We start from the raw sequence: 18,034 nt of genomic DNA, 5'->3' as shown, positions 1-18,034 counted from the left end.
CAGAAAATGCAGGTACCGATAAAAATCATTCAATTTAAGATTGCAGCTGCTTAGTGTTGGTCAAATCAATATTATCTTTGGCTTCTAATGGTTACTAATTTTAGTACACAAGTCACTGACCTGAATATACCTGTGTTTCTCCAAACTAGACTGTGGCATGGGCAAAATTGAAAGTGGAAACTTCCTGAAAAAAAAAAAATAAATAAATCTTTGACTTGTTCTTTGTACAAAGCAGTTACCTATTAAAGATGGTAATCCTGCATGTTGTAGGTCTGGATCGCTACTGTGTGTTTTCAAAATACTAGTTTAATTGATTCTGAAAACTACAGGCAGTGCTTTACTTCCAGCTCTGTCAGCATGAGAGCTTTGAGAGCAGTGGCTCTCATACATTGAAGAGATACTGTAGTTTACCTTCCCTTTCCTCTTCCCTTGTCCATTCACAACACGCTTTGTATTCCATTTACCATTCGAAAGGGAGAGTAAATGACAGGATTCTTCACTACTCTCAAAGGTCTCATCCCTACAGTGCCAGCAGATCAACACTGCCAGAACCTTCCAGCATCAATGAAACTAGAATTTTTAAGGCAAAAGTTGTAAATGACTAAAAGAATAATATTGATGTGTCCCTACTTGAACTTTTTTCTATAAACAGCGCTGACCTGTATTAACAAACGGTGCTATATTACATCTATGTGGAAGTGAGCATAAACATAAAGTACTAGTAAAGGCAAACAGAAAATCTCATAAGAATACAATCCACAGTAAGTGTAAGATTCAATTTCTACAGTCCTCCCAAAAAAAGTGCTAGCGTGCTCTGCGAATATATTTTAATATCAAAATGTTCCACAATAAGTGTAAAATTCAGCTACACAGTTCTCAAAGAAAAGTGCCAACCTGCTGTGCAAGTAAAGTGCTATCCAACGTATGGCAAAAAGTGCTTCAAAAAATGCTTTAAAAGAGTGCTTCAGTGCTCCACCTTTTTCAAGCAGGAAAACTCGCCAGATAGCCATGACCACCCATTACAGATGAGTTGTGGAAGGCATGTTATTATTAAGGAGTTTCCATTAACTGCAAACTTTTTCAACATCCACCAAAGGATTTTATTACTTTTTATATTATTAGCCAGTATCCCTTACTCATGGGTTATCCCAGTGTATCATAGAAGAAGCAAGGGGAATCGATATAGTGTAAAAACTTTTAGATTTTTATTAAAAAAACAAACACTTTCCCTCCTCCTACTCACATTGTTTGGTGCCATGCCTCATACTGAGGGGTATTCACCACAAATAGTATAAAATAACTGCAGTATCTGTGTTATCCTCTAAAGCACAGATTATGTAGTATGCATACCACTTTCACTGTCTCCTCTCATGATTCTCTTGGGTCTACTGTACTCTACTTCTTGATGTATACTATGTGATGGCGTCCCTTCCGGTCCGCTCTGACGCGTTTCATCACATTGACATTATCCAGAGGTCTATTAGATGGCTCATGATAACGTCAATGTGACGAAACGCATCAGAGTAGGACCGGAAGTGATGCCATCACACAATATACACCCGGGAGAATCGTGAGATAGCACTCTAGCAGTTTAGTTGCACAGCACGTTGACACTTTTCTTTGAGGACTGTGGAGCTGAATTTTGCACTTATTGTGGAACACTTTCATATTAAAATTTGTTTGCACAGCGCGCTGGCACTTTGATTTAGAGGACTGCAGAAATTAATTCTTACACTTAATGTGGTTTGTTTTCTTTTTTTTAAAAATTTTTTGTTTGCATTTACTAGTGCTTTATGTTTATGATCACCTGCACATAGATGTAATGTAGCACCGTTTGTTTATACAGGCCAGTGCTGTTTTTAGAGAAAATGCACATTGTAATATCCTTAAAGTAGAAGTCCACCCTAACGCTAAAATCTCTAAATCTACAGGCATCCACGATCTAAGACTAAATTATCTAGCCATATAAGAGGAGAAATCGCTATACATACCTTTTTTGAAGTCCGGTTCCACTATGAGCTGTCAGCGACGGCTTCTCTGTGGAGGCGGATGCAGAGGAGGCAGCCAACAATGGAAGCCCCATAGTAACTTTATGAGTGATGTCACTTCCCAATCATTTCCCAGCTGTTGTCAGCTGTCTCCTCTGCAGAGCTTCCACCGCTGGAGACCGGACTGGTGCAGCTTCAAAAAAATGTATGTATATGTATTTATTCTTTATTAGTCTTAGATTGTGGATGCCTGTAGATTTAGAGATTTTAGTGTTAGGGTGGACTTCTAATTTAGATACAGTGTATAGCACTTGTTAGCTTTATTTATCCAAAGCGCTGGTGATTTTTGACCTATTTCAACTATGTCAGAGATAAAGGAGTTTCAAGTAATATCTTACTGGAAAAGAAAAAGCTGCAGTAATTAAAAGGCAAATGAGTAGCATACAAGGGGTTTCTAAAACCTCTCATAATTGATACCACCATCTCAATACAAGCATACTTTACTCTCTGCCTGGATGTCTTTCCTAGGTGTAAACAGTAGGCAGGCAAGCTCTGCAATTTGCTAGATGGCTATTTTAAAATCTGATCAGTAGAATGTACTTGTGTCTGATCATAGGCATTTTTTAGTACATGTCAATTTCTGTGTGATATAATATCCTGTTTATTCTGATTTCTTTATTGGTTTGACCACAGCCTGTCCATATATTCACCTGCTTGTCCATAGCATGGCATGTTGTCTGCTACCTGCCCCATTTTTTTGCCAGGTGTTTTCATAATGTCTGACACATGTTCTGACCTTTTATGTTTTTTATCTTAACTGTTCCCATTTGCTGCCAGTGTTAACCTCTGACCTGAACCTGACTCTCTGCCTAATGATTGTTTTACAACCTTGTATGATTTCCTATCAGTTGTCACCACGAGGCTAACCCAAGAGTTTAAACATGCAGCTAATGCCAAGTCTTTGGGAAATGGCTCATGCTTAGATCCACTGATCAGCGTGAAATGTAGCACAGTACAAGGGGAAGTATTCTTAGACTTCTTTTAGGGCTATGTGTCATGTGATATGGAATGTAGGGAAAGCCCAGGAATGCATCTTCTCACTCTTTGCATGGTTCACTGTATTGAGCAGGAGGGGCAATGCAAGCCACCTAATGCATACGCCAGCATTTGTCCATGGCAATAATTATTTTTTCTTCTACATGGTTATGAGTTGCATATTCCCTGTTTAGTTGCTGCATTTACTTTTGTATATGGATGAATTGTTTGCAAGTGTTGTATATGTTTATTAATGTAGCAAGGTTACTACTATTCTTACCTCCTAATAAAAGTAGAAAAGGAATATGGTTCATGACACGAGGCTTGTATTTGCCAAGCTTATAGCATTTCCTATTTATACATAGAGAGGTAAGGGTACCTGCCTATCTGTTTTTGGTTCTGATCTGTGAAAAAGAATCTATAAATAGCTACTAACCCTATAGTTAAAGTTTCAATATTTGGAAAGTGATACAATTATGCTTACTAATCAATTTGTTTTTGCATTGTGTATCTTAAAAGGACTTTTATTGTCATTTCAAAAGAACATTGTCAATTCCCATTTTAGGCTCGTTTCACACTAGCCCAACACCAAAGTCGCGCTACTTTCAGTGCAACTTTGGAGTCCGATTTTAATACGACTTTGATGTGACTTTTTACACTCTGTGACATTAAAGTCATATCAAAGTCGGACCAACGTATTTCAGAAACCTTTTCTAAAGTCTTATGTGGTTTCAGTTAAGACATCTCTCATAGGGAATCATGGAATTTCACATATCATCCGACTTGGGGTCGCACGGATCCTATGTCGCATCAGTGTGAACTGAGCCAAAGGGAAGCATTTTGCATGTCACATTCTCCTCCATGCTAAGAAGTATCACAAATTTTATAGAGTGGTGCTGGAGATCAATGGCAAACGTCACTGTAGGCAGCAAATACGCCTGGCACAGGTTGGGTAGTTTTGTTTGTTTATAATATATTTTTTTTTAATTGCTGGTCTTTAAGTACAGTGTACAAACAATGTTTAAAAGGCCCATTCTCTCCATTCTCTCCATATGCATTGCCCAATGCATTCCCAAAGGCAATAAAATAAAATCGGATGTTTTTTGCACATGTGATGTATGTCATTTAAGTTTTGTATCTTAATACTACTATATTTTTTAAAACAGTGGGGTTGATTTAATTAATCAAAATTAATTAATTTAGGTATATAGTATAAGCACTATAAGTGCACCCACAAATACTCCCGCAAGTGCAGTTGCTCTAGGTATGAGGGGAACATACAAGGAAATTCAAAAACTGTTTTTTTGCTTGCACATGATTGGATGATATAAATCAGCAGAGCTTCACCTAATTTTAGAGCTTTCCTTCAGATCTAGAGCAACTGCACTTGCAGTGCACTTGAAATGCACTTCCAAGTACACTTCTAATGCACAGTATTTTTTCCTTTAGTAAATCAACCTCAATGTATTAATAAAAAACATACATTTTAAATTGTTTATTTAGTTTCTGGGTACCGATATACTCCATTTCCTTTTTTGCTGTCTGGCAACCATTGGGGTTGGCCTTCGGTTTCTTTTTATTGCCATAACAGTATGATGGTACCCATTTCCTAAAGTAGACGTTCACCCTAAAACTAAAATCTGTAAATCATCTTGCATCCACGACCTAAGACTAACCTATCTAGCCCTGTAAAGAAGAAATCGCTATGCATAACTTTTCTGAAGCTGCTCTGGTCTGATCCCACGCTGAGCTGTCAGCAGCGGCTTCTTTGTGGAGGCAGGTACAGAAGAGGCAGCCACCAATGGAAGCTTTATAGTAACTCTATGGGTGACGTCACTTCCTAGGCATTTCACAGCCATTGTCGGCTGTCTCCTCTGCAGAGCTTCCACTGCTGGAGACCAGGCCGGTTCGGCTTCAGAAAAGGTATGTATAGGGATTCCTTCTTTATAGGGCTAAATAGGTTAGTCCTAGATTTGTGGATACCAGTAGATTTACAGATTTTAATTTTAGGGTGAAGTTCTACTTAAAATTACCCAATTATCCCTAATTGAGGTCTCACTATTAATTTGCATAGACAAGGCAATTTTGTTTCAGTTTACACCATTGTGCTTGCAAATACGTGGATGATTTTTTTTTCTTTGCAGCGCAGTATGTTGCGATACTCTACATTTCATCATAATGCACTGTGGTGCCTAAAATTCAATGACATGTCATTTTGTGACTTTTCAATAAAAGAAAAAATGAGGTAAACAGTGGGATGCATTGTAATAAAGCATAACGTATGCCCACTGGTGTGAATGGGCCTTATGTAAATAATTCATTATAGGAATTTTCAAGTACTCAAAATATATATATTAATAGTAATCTGCCAGCATGAAGAAAAACCTCTGTTATTGCACTGTACAAGTCAAGGAAAAAAATAAAAGAAAAAACTATAAGATTTGTCACTGTATTAATGAAAGATATACCAATAAATGGGCAGCATTATCTGTTTAGACTTATTTGCTGGTAGTGGAGCCAATATCAATTTTCCTTGCAGAAACACTGTGAACCAAAAAGCATAATTATTTTCGAAGCATCAGTGTATTGTGCACAAGGTATTACAAGAAAAATCCCGAGGCAGTAATATGATTATAGAGAGTATTTTATATTAGCATGCTGTCTTTGTTCTTCTTAGCACAGATGGCGCATTTTGCTGCCAATTAAAGCACTCCCTCTAAATGTGAGAAAAATTATTCTACAAATGACAAAAGAATTTCTACTACTTCTTTAGCCAAAAGCAACAATTCTACCCTCACACTATACCAGTATTGCCAACATTTTTCATTATAAAAGCTCTGATTCTTCTGGAAAATGTATGATAATCAATATCTTTTGTGGATTTAACTATGTGGAATTGCAATGCACTGGTTTCTAGGAATTCAATATGACAAGCTACAAATTCAAGCTTTTTATTAACTATATGAGCTGCTAAGAGCAGTTCAAAGGATTTATTCAACTCATCTTGAATATTGAAATCATGTCTTGATCACTTCACACATATGCAAGAAAACTCTGTAGTGAAGGCAGCATGGCATGGCATCCACTCAGGTTTCATTGCATTGTAGTAAGATTTGTAAAAACTTGATTTCTGTTTGGATTTAAGACTTTGCACTGCATTACTAAAAATGCTTAACAGAATCTTCTTTTATGGGATAATGTTACTTTTTAACACGGATAATACTGTTGTATAGCAGTATGAGCAAAGAATCAGATACACCGTGATGTTTCCTCAATCTTGAGGCCACAATCACATGGGTGTACTGATCTGTACACCTGTGCGAAGGGCTAACTTTACCCATGTCAGACACACAGGTGTTCTGCGCACCGCCTTGCAGGCAATCTCATTCATGTCTATTGGGATGCAGTGGCTGTACGGCTAAAGGCGCTGGTCCCAGTTTAACAGCCGTAAGGGCGCACTTCCCAAAATGTACACTGTTTGCATGTGGAGCCATGCACCCCACCCACACAACTGTCAAATTGGGATCAGTGGTTGTGTCTTTGGATGCATGGAGCACCTGTGCATCCTGCGCAGGTGAAGTGAGCCCTTCGCAAGGGTGCACAGATCACTACGCATGTGTGAATCAGGCCCTACTGACTGTTTGCAGGACAGAAATGTACAAAGAGGTATAACCACTATTTACCCTTTCGCCACCAGATCTATTTTCTTTTAAATAATACATTTCATATTTTAGGCCCGAAGATCACTTAAAAACCCCAAACATTATATATTTACTGAAAGCAGAGACTCTGGAGAACAAAGCGTTGGCAGTTGCAATATTTTATGTCACCTGATATCAGTGAAACTGTTCATCAAACAAATCCATGTACTCAATCCTATACCCAAAATCGTTCCAGAGAAGGGCAAAAAAAAAAAAAGATGATCCAATTTGCTCCAGTGAGAGAAAAAATTCCTTCTTTATTCCCTATGAGGCAATCGGATATTTCCTGGATCAACTAACCCTGGTGTTATTACTTTATGTTAATATCCAGTTATATTTAGCAATGCATCAAGCTCTACTGAGCTGACCAGTGCTAGTTTTTTTAGGGAATCTATTCTGTGATTTAACCTCCCTGGGGGTATGATTATGTCAGGAATTCTGTACCAAAAGCGGTACAATTTTTTTCATGGAAATTTGGCGTTATGTATTATAGGCCTACAATTCTTAGTAAATACTGACTTAAACCTGACCAAAACAAGACTCTAGTAGACATCCCAGATGTGATAAATTTGAAACACAAACGCATGAATTATAATCTAATCAATAATATAATTTTATTATATAATATATATATATATATATATATATATATATATATATATATATATATATATATATATATATTATATTATAAAATTATATTATTGATCAGATTATAATTCATGCGTTATTATATATATATATATATATATATGTGTATATATATATGTGTGTATATATATATGTGTATATATATATATATGTGTACATATATATATATATATATATATATATATATATATATATATATACACACACACACATACATATATATATATATATATATATATATATATATATATATATGTATGTGTATATATATATATATATATATATATATATATATATAATATAAATGTTATGAGTGTGTTTGTGTTTTGTGCAACGTTCAACGTTTGAATTTCCCTCCCTAGTTCCACTCCCATGCAGCATTGCTGCTGCAGGGAACGGAACTAGGAAGTCATCACACCGACGGAGGACGGACGAGTGGCGGGGAGCTCAGATGGCTGGTGATCACAGTAATGGGAGATCATCGCTGGATCGCGAGGAGAAGGTAAGACACCGCTGCGCACTCTGCACATCAACCCCGAGCGTGACTCGGGGATACCAATAACAGCATTGAAAATCCACCCCGAGTCACGCTCAGGGATACCGTTAGGCAGGTTAACAGAATTTCTCTGATAAAGCCTTTTTTTTATATTTTAAGGTTAAATCAATTTTCTTCCAGACATAAATGGTACCCCTTGTCCTCTGTAATGACCTGAAAGTGAATAACTCTACACCAAGTTCACTATATGGGCCACTTATGTATTTATACATGTGAATCATTTCCCCCCTAATCTCCTCTTCTCAAGAGAGAATACATTTGATTCAGCTAAATTTTCCAAATAGCTGAGCTCTTCCATGCCAGTTTGGTTGCCCTTCTCTGCACTTTCTCCAGTTCTGTAATATTATTTTTGTGAACTGGAGACCAAATCTGAACTGCATTTTCCAGATGAGGTCTTACTAATTTGTACAGGGGAAAAATGATATCTCTCCCTGGAGTCCATACCTCTTTTAATACAAGAAAGGGGTTTGCTCGCTTAAGAAGTTGCAGCTTGGCATTGCATGCTATTATTAAGTCTTTGATCTACCAGAACACCCAGATCCTTCTCCACCATTGACTCCCCTAGTTTGTATCCTCCTAGAATGAATAATGTGTGCATGCTTTTAGTCCTCAAATGTAAAACTTTATATTGATCAACATTAAACCTCATTTGCCACATTGTTTTGCCCAATTTAACAGTGCATTGAGATTGGCTTGTAAGCTGGAGACATCCTGTAAGGATGTTATTCCACTGCATAGCTTGGTGGCATCTGCAAAGACTGAGATGGTACCTTTAAAGGCTAAATTCCCTTTTGTACAAAAAACAATATTAGCACATTTTTGCATGTGCATTGATTATTTTTTCTTGAGAGCCTGCAGAGCATTGCACTTACAATCAGCAGATGCAATGTCAGGCTCTTGCAGACACTCCGTACAGCTTTCTGCCCATACCTTCTGTACAGACAGAGCTGTAAGAGTCAATGAACTACGAGAGCGCTCACCAGCATTCACTGAGAACTTAAAGCCATCTGCCTCAGTTGCAGACAGTACCTGTAGTTCATTCATTTACAGAACTCTGTGATGAATGCTAAGGCTGTGTTGGCAGAGCCCTGCACAGCTGCACTGTTTTTAAATTGTGGCAGCAAGTGTAGGGGGATGATCCCCACCTTCTGTCACAAGGGGGGATCAAGGGGGTGCGGGGGGCTGCTGATTTAATAACATGGCATTTGTTACACCCTGAATATGGATGTAACATGTGCCACATTACTGAAGATGAATTTATCATTTAATCCCAAACTCTATATCATTTATAAATAGTCTAAAAAGTAAGGATCCCAACACTGAATCTTGGCGTACACCACTAATAACATTACAGCATTCACAGTATGAATCATTATTAATACTCTCTGAATATGGTCTTTTGCCAGTTTTCTATCCATTTACAAACTGAATTTTCTATAGGCCTATAGACTTTAGACTATACACATTAGCCATGCGTATCCTGGATGGCAACCCTAAAGGAAATACTGTGCCTATTATTTTTCTGCATTAAAGAGGTTGTACACCTTAGAAAAAAAAAATAAAAAATAAAAAAAGCTGAACGACAAAGGCATAATGAGCTAGTATGCATCACATACTAGCTCATTATGAAATACTTACCTTAGAACGAAGCCTTAGCAGCGCTGCCCGCTCACTGGTGACACGGCCGACATATACAGCCATCTTCCTTCTAGGTTTGTGTCCTCCGATCATCTGATTGGAGCTGCGATGACGTCACTCCCCTTTAAGGCACAGGGCTCTGAAGGAATGGCACGGGCGGCTTCAGAGCGCATGCGCCAGTGATGTCACTGGCTGCATGCAAAGTCGATATCTCCTAAACGATGCATGTAAATATCTCCTAAACGGTGCTTATTATAGGCTTACCTATAGGTACAAGTTACAGAGGAAGCTTTAATTCCTCTTTAAGTTTATAAAGAGATATATTAGTTCCCTAAGATATTGAACCCTTTGCAGAGTATTGTTATGTGCAGCCATACAATGATGCAAGGATGTCATATATTAGGAGGATTTATCAAAACAGCAGAAGCCAGGATCTGGAGAAGCTGTACATTAGAACTGTCTGCTTTTTTCCTTTATTTTCAAAGCTTAAAGCAGTATTAAACCCAAAATCAAATATTTATTAAATTACAGCTTACCAATTCTTAGATGTCATGGCTGTACTAGATTTCTTTTTAAGGCTTTATTTATTTTATTATTTTAATTTAACACTGACAGGGGTGCTTAAAAGGGTCCACTTTTATTTTTTTATGCCAAACCTTTATCCCTAAAGGAAATACTGTTGCTGCAACTAATTAAATAGTGTTAGCTGGAGTTTGTCTTCAATTTGCTAGTATGTTTAAATTTGCTAGTAGATCTTACACTCCCCCCCCCCAACCCAGACTGACAATACTGCTGTCCAATGTTGTCTCTGTGCTCAATCATCCAGAGTGGAAGCACCCTAATACATGAGGTGTGTTATTGGCCTGGTCACCATATGAACAAGGGGAAAATCTAATGATTGGTAAGCTGCAATATATTATATTTTTGGTTTTAGATTTACCAATGCTCAACAAGATAAATATAGAAGCTACTTGGTTGACATGCAAGGCTTCTCTGGGTTCTGGCTTCTCCAGTGTTAAGAAATTCCCCTAATGCGTTTTGGCTTTGTCAATGGGTGAAACTGTTCTGCTACTTCTTATCCATGATCTACTTTCTTCTTTGTCTCTGTAAACCTTTCTAAAATCCTTATACAATAGCAAATAAAAGGGCTTTATTGACCATAGTAATGTTTCAGTTACATGGTAGGGTCAATACAGATTTGCCCAACATAACAGAAGCAAAAAGTGTTTTCATTACAATGATGTACCACCACCAGAATACACCAATCAGTGTTGCAGACTATAGCTGTCAGCACTGATCGAGTGGAAAAAGTCAGAGCAGTTGTACAGAAGTCAGTCGGTAGGTCGACTTCTCTACAACCACCCTGTCCAATTTTAATCCATATAGCTTTTCTCTTTCCTATGCCATACAAAATAAAAAGGTAAAAAGATTTGTCATACATTTAATCATTATCATAGAAGTCAATCTGCAAAATGAATAGAAAAGTTGCTTCAAGCTTCATATCTGTGTGATATATTTCTTGGTCTTGGGGAAAACCCTGATTGTTCTTATAATCTATTCATTTTTCCTTATAAAGGCTTTGTTGCTCTATGTTCCTGACATGCTGGGTGAGGATATAAAGAAATATTTCATATTTGCATGCATATGGTCTTTTGGAGGATGGCTGGACTCCAGTGAAAGAACTATGTTCAGTAACTGGTGGAGGCACACATATAGAAACCACACCACCTTTCCGGCAGAAGGAGAGGTAATGCTTTTTTTTTTAATATGTGTAGTACAATTTAGGATGTTTACAATGTAAAACGACTATTGCTTTTACTGATAATTTATTTGCCATGTGTGATAAAAGATTAAAAATACATTCAAATTACTTCAGCCAAAAGTTTCATTTATGGCAATGCATTTGATTAGATTAGCTAGCTTTGTATTATGTTATATATTTGTATGTACTGTATATTTGTGTTATGCACATGCAGTTGCACTCATTTTCCCCAGAACATAGTGAATGTTGTAAAGTTTTGGTGATTTCCATCATTTAACCCTTTTGTTGCCAGGCCCTATGCTCCACTTTCAAACTTAGCTGGCCAGGCCATTTTTGCAATTTTTTCATTACTTTTTTATTTTTCCCTTACAGCTTTCAGAGTTTGTTAAAGACCCCCCAAACCATATATCTTTAGAAAGCATATGACTAGCAGAATGCAAATAAGGTGCTACTGATTTTAAGGGCACAATGATATTTGCATAAATGTTTATCAAACCAATATTTTTTTTAAAAAATACACTACAATCATTATTAGAAGATAAAAACACAGCCCATTTTTCAAAATTCCTACTAAATATAAAGCTAACCTGTATTCAGTTAATAAATAACCACTATTTGTAAATTTTAGGTTGGGCCTTTATGTGAAATGGTGAAAATCGAACATACGCAAAAACGGAAATAACCAAATTTCTCTAAAAATCTAGAGGTTTTCATTGGTTCCTTCCAGCTTTCAGAGTTTGTTTAAGACCCCCCAAACCATATATTTGAAAGCACATGACCTGTAGAATAAAAAGAAGGTGCTACTGATTTTAATGCCTTGCGACATTTGAGCAAATGTTTATCAAAACAAAAATTCTCTAAAATCTTTATCAGATACAAACAAAGCAAATCTTACAAAATTCCTGCAAAATTCCTACTAAGTATAAAAGCTTAACCTGTATTGAGTTAATAAATAACAAATATTTGTAATTTTTAAATTATGCCTTTTTGCAAAATGGGGAAAATTGAACGTACGCAGAAATGTAAACAACCAAATTTCACTAAAAATCTAAAGGTATTCATAGTTCCCTGACAGCTTTCAGAGTTTGTTAAATACCCCCCATAACATATTGTAGGAAAGCATAGGACCAGTAGAATAAAAGAAAGGTGCAATTTTTTTTATAGCCCCATGATATTTGCGCAAATGTTTACCAAATCAATATCTTTGCTAAAGATACACTAAAATCAATACTAGCAGATACAAACACAGCAAATTTTACACATTTCCTGCTAAGTTCCTTCTAAATGTAATAGCTAAACCTGTATTGAGTTAATAAAGAACTAAATTTGTAAATTTTTACCTTGCTCCTTTTTGAGAAAAGTGAAAATCGTACGTACGCACACATTTCTCTAAAAAGTTTGGAGGAACTATTTTTTCACTTACAGCTTTTAGAGTTTGTAAAAGACCCCCCAAACCATATATTTTCTGAAAGCACATTAGAATAAAAAGAAGGTGCCTTTGATTTTTAAGGCACCACCATATTTGCGCAAATGTTTATCAAATCAATATTTTTGCTTAAAATACACTAAAATCTATAATTGGATAGATTCATACATGACAAAATATACAAAAGGTAAATATAAATATAAAAGGTAAACCTATATTGAGTTAATAAATAAATAAAAAATATTTGTACATTTTAAATTGCACCTTTTTGTAAAAAGGTACAAACTGAAGGTACGCCAAACTGTAAATAAAATCAATTTACTCCGGAGGTTTCCATTTTTCACTTACAGCTTTCAGAATTTGAAAAGACCCATCAAACCATACATTTTCTGAAAGCACATGACCTGTAGAATAAAAAAAGTGCTACCGTTTTTTTGGGCCACGCAATAATTACGCAAATGTTCATCATATCGCTATTTTCACTAAAAATACATTAACCACTTCGGCTCTGGAAGGTTTTAACCCCTTAATGACCAGGCCATTTTTGCAATTCGGCACTGCGTTACTTTAACAATTGCTTGCTCATGCAACGCTGTACCCAAATACAATTTATGTTCTTTTTTTCCCCACAAGTATAGCTCTCTTTTGGTGGTATTTGATCACCTCTGCAGTTTTTTTAAATTTTGTGCTACAAACAAAAAAAGAGCGATAGTTTTGAAAAAAACGCAATATATTTTACTTTCTACTATAAAATATTCCCAATAAAAAAATGTAAAAAATCTATTTTTTTTATCAGTTTAGGCCAATTTGTATTCTGTTACATATTTTTGGTAAAAAAAAAAAAAAAGGGTATATTATTTGGTTTGCGCAAAAGTTAAAGCGTTTACAAACTATGGGATAGATTTTTTGACTATTTTTTTTAAAATTAGTAATGGCGGCGTTTAACAATTTTAAATGGGACTGTGACATTGCAGCGGACAAATCTGATGCTAAGTAACACTTTTTGGGGACCAGTGACACTAATACAGTGATCAGTGCTAAATAATGTGCACTGTTACTGTATAAATGACACTGGCAGGGAAGGGGTTAATACTGGGGGTGATCAAGGGCTCTGTGAAAGGCACACAGAGATCAGTGTTTCAGCTTTTCTGAGACACACAATCTCACTATGCATGTCTGTCAGGAGAGCCGCCTGCTTTGTTTACATAGGCAGGCGGTTCTCCTGTCAGTTTCACCGAAGATCACAGATCAAGCCCGCTCCTCCTCCGGTCTGGCTCCTGCTGTGTCTAATCGAGACTGCGTGCACATAATCAAGTACATGTACACAGCCTTGCCACCCTGGCGCAGTAAATCTGCGTGGGGCGGTCGGCAAGTGGTTAATAGTGCACGTAAACACAACATAACTTACAAAATGTCTGCTAAATTACTACTAAAGCATTGTTCACATGTGGCTTACTGATGTGTGTGCCCATGGAGGGCCATATTTACCCACACAGGGATGCACAGGTGTTCCTTGCATACCTGTACAGGCAGTCCCATTTATGTCAATTGGGATGCAAGGGTTGCACAAGCATAGCTGCTGTTCCCAATCTGACATCTGTGAGGGTGTGGGTGTGGGTGCATGACCCCGAACGCAGACAGTGTGAGCTCATGAACATGCACGTGGACCTACACTGATGTCACATTTGGAGTAACGTCTCTGTTCATGCAGTTGCTACATCCCAAATGACATCAATGGGACTGCCTGCACAGAGATGCATGGAACACCTGTGCATCACTGTAAAAGTAAGCTGTGTATGCCCGGTGTGAACAAGGCCCTAGGCCCCTTTCACACAAGCAGACTGATCGGGTTGGCCTATCTGTTTTTCAGGCAAGTCCAAACAGATCACCCATTGTTTTCTATGGAGAGGCTGATGTAAATGGACATGTGTTCATATACACCTGCCTGCATCCTATCTGGTCCACCAAAAACAGACGGATGGGGATCCCATTCCCCATCCATCTAGCAGATCGAATCGGATGGCATCTGATGGAAATGGACAGGCGGTCCGTTTACATCCGACGGTCCTAAAGAGAACAGCGGGCTGTGTCCATGTCTGCTCTGCATCAGTGGAGGGAATGTGGACCTGTCATCTGCCTGCTCAGCGGGGATCAGCAGACAGAGTCTGCTGCATGTTTTTTTTTGGGGGCAGGGAGGGGTCTTTGGGGAGATATCAGAGGTCTAAACAGACCCCCATTTCTCTTTTTTTGAGACAGAGAAAGGGACTTAAGAAAGTCCCTTTCTCTGCAGCACTTTACATAAATTAATAGGGAGTCTGTATAGAGACTCCTTATCCATTCATAAACTGACAGTCTGACATAGTAAATACTCAGTTTACTATGCTCAGCTGATCAGCTGTACTGTATCACAAAAAATGGTCTGGTCATTAAGGGAGTAAAACCTTCCTGTCCCTAAGTGGTTAATCCCCTGCAGGTTTTGTAGGTTTGCCACTTACAAAGAAATGAAGGGTCTATCATTTTTATCATAGGTATATTTTAAATGATAGAAACAGAATATCAACCACAAATCCAGAAAAAAAAACATAAAATAAATGCTATAAATTAAGATGCAGTTCAGTGAGTAAAAAAAGTATTTGATCCCCAAGCAAAACATGATTTGGCACTTGGTGGAGAAACCCTTGTTTCTAAGATTAAGGTCTAGAGACTGACTAGGCCACTCAATGACCTTAATGTGCTTCTTCTTGAGCCACTCCTTTGTTGCCTTCGGGGTATGTTTTGGGTCATGCTGGAAGACTCATCCACGACCTATCTTTAGTGTTCTGGCTGAGGGAAGAAGGTTCTCATCCAAGATTTTACAATACAAGGCCCCATTCATTGGCCCCTCTATGTGGCAAAGTTGGCCTGTACCTTTAGCAGAGAAACAGCCCCAAATTATGTTTCCTACTCCGTCCTTGACTGTAGGGATGATGCTCTTAGTCATATTTAGCATTTTTTTTCCTAGTCGAGTCAAGTTAATGCCAAAGAGCTCAATTTCGGTCTCATCTGACCACAGCACTTTCTCCCAGTCCTTAACTGAATCATTTAGATGTTAATTGCCATGACTGTACATGTGCTTTCTTGAGAGGCAGGACTCGCCACATTTGGAGGAAGAAAATGTTTACTATGACTCTAAGAACACCATCCTTGCAGTCAAGCACGGAGATGGAAACATTATGCTTTGGGCTGCTTTTCTGCTAAAGATACAGACCCACTTTGCCGCATTGGGGGGCCAATTGATGGGGCCATGTATTGTAAAATCCTGGATGAGAACCTTCTTTCCTCAGCCAGAATACTGAAGATGGGCCATGGATGGGTCTTTCAGCAGGACAATGACCAAAAACATACCGCCAAGGCAACAAAGGAACGGCTCAAGAGGAAGCACATTAAGGTCACGGAGTGGCCTAGCCAGTCTCCAGACCTTAATCCTATAGAAAATGTATGGAGGGAGCTGAAACTTCGAGCTACCAGGCAACAGCCAAGAAACCTTAAGGATTTAGAGAAAATCTATAAAGAAGAGTGGACCAAAACCCCTTCTGAGATGTGCGCAAACCTGATAACCAACTACAAGAAACGTCTTACCTCTGTGCTTGCCAACAAGGGTTTCTCCACCAAGTACTAAGTCATGTTTTGCTTGGGGATCAAATACTTAATTTTAATCTTTAAATTGGCCATATGCTATACATACTGTAGACATAGACAGTGATTAAAAGAACACAATATTTCCTTCAGACTATATGCACTGCTTTTAAGGCTGCATTCACACCTCAGCATTTTGAATTGCAGGCAGATTTGCCACGATTCTACCCGTAATTTCAAATTGCTGCGGTGTTAATGACAAATCGCAGACAGCACATTTGAGGTGCCAGGCACCTAAAAATCACGGTGCAGTTCTGCCGGGATTGTCCTGCTGCAATTGTGGAAAACTGCATTGCGTGAAGCATGTCGCCCAAAAGTAGCTCCTTTTTTTTTGCGACAAGCTTCACGCGATGTGGGTTGTCGTTATTACAGCCCAATTTATCCCACGAGAATCGCGGCAGAACCTCAACGTGATTTTAGGTGCCATTTAAATGAATGGCATCTCAAATTTGCATTCTGCGATTTTTCATTCACACCTCGGTGCTTTGAAATCGAGGACAGAATTGCTGCAAATCTGTCCGCGATTCAAAACGCTGAGGTCTGAATGCAGCTTAATGCAGCTGTTCTGCAGTGCAATGATGCATGTAACATGTTACTGCAGCCCAGTGGTGTGAATAGGTCCTAAAGGAATGACATTTGATTGCTAAAGCAGTTAGTATTATAAACAATTGCTATTAAAAAAATACTCGTTTTCACTTCAGCAATAGTTGTGGGGCATTTCTCAGTGCAGAATTCCTGAGGGTGACACTGGCGGACCATGCCTGCATATTGTATGATGAAAATTCCAGCTGTATTCTTCTTCGTGAGCCTGTGTGAGAGAATAACAATGCAGGAGCACAACTGGTAGACAGGGATAGTACATTGTTACCCTACAACCCTTACAGCAGGGAGTGCTTAAACAAGAATCCTTATGGCAAAGTCACCAGGTATTATTTTAACCTCTTGCCAACCGTCCACCATAGTATTACTGCGGCAGGGTGGCGGCAGGGTGGCTCGGCTGTGCAAAATCACGTAGTACTACCTGATTTCGTGCATGAGGTCTCTGTGTTTAGACACAGCAGGAGGCGGGCTGTGGGAGGAGCGGAGGCAATTGCTGCTGGCCTCCTGCAATCGTCAGATAAACTAATAGAAGACCCGCCTACTTATGTAAACAACGCAGGCGAGTCTTCTGTGAGACAGGCAGGGAGAGATCAGGAGTTTCAGCTAAGCTGAAACTTTGATCTCTCTTTGCCTGTCACAGAACCATCCCCACACAACCAAGCATACTTAGGTACACATTAACCCCTTTGATCACCCCCAGTGTTAACCCCTTCCCTGCCAATGTCATTTATACAGTAACAGTGCATAATATTTAGCACTGATTACTGTATTAATGTCACTGGTCCCCAAAAAGTATCAAAAATGTCAGTTAGGGGCCCGATCTGTCTGCTGCAATGTCACAGTCCTGCTAAAAATCGCTGATCACTGCCTTTACTAATAAGCACAAAAAAATAAATAAAAATTCCAACAATCTATCCCATAGTTTGTAAACACTATAACTTTTGCGCAAACCAATTAAAATACGCTTTTTGGGATTTTTTTTTACCAAAAATATGTAGCAGA

The 18,034-nt window shown here is 38.2% G+C and overlaps 1 protein-coding gene across 1 annotated transcript in view; it reads left to right on the top strand.

Annotated features, from left to right (window-relative positions):
• Window positions 1-18,034, top strand: part of LOC309548132 (uncharacterized protein) — a 707,228-nt gene that overhangs the window by 269,554 nt on the left and 419,640 nt on the right. The window contains exon 55 of the mRNA XM_082248097.1: window positions 11,146-11,316. Coding sequence (XP_082104223.1) covers window positions 11,146-11,316 — 171 coding nt within the window. The remainder of the gene's footprint in view (window positions 1-11,145; window positions 11,317-18,034) is intronic.

This window comes from Pelophylax lessonae (genome assembly GCF_965119305.1).
Source record: "Pelophylax lessonae genome assembly, chromosome: 2".
Taxonomy (NCBI): Eukaryota; Metazoa; Chordata; class Amphibia; order Anura; family Ranidae; genus Pelophylax; species Pelophylax lessonae.
Note: the sequence above shows the minus strand (reverse complement) of the source record. Positions and strands in the feature narration are given on the sequence as shown.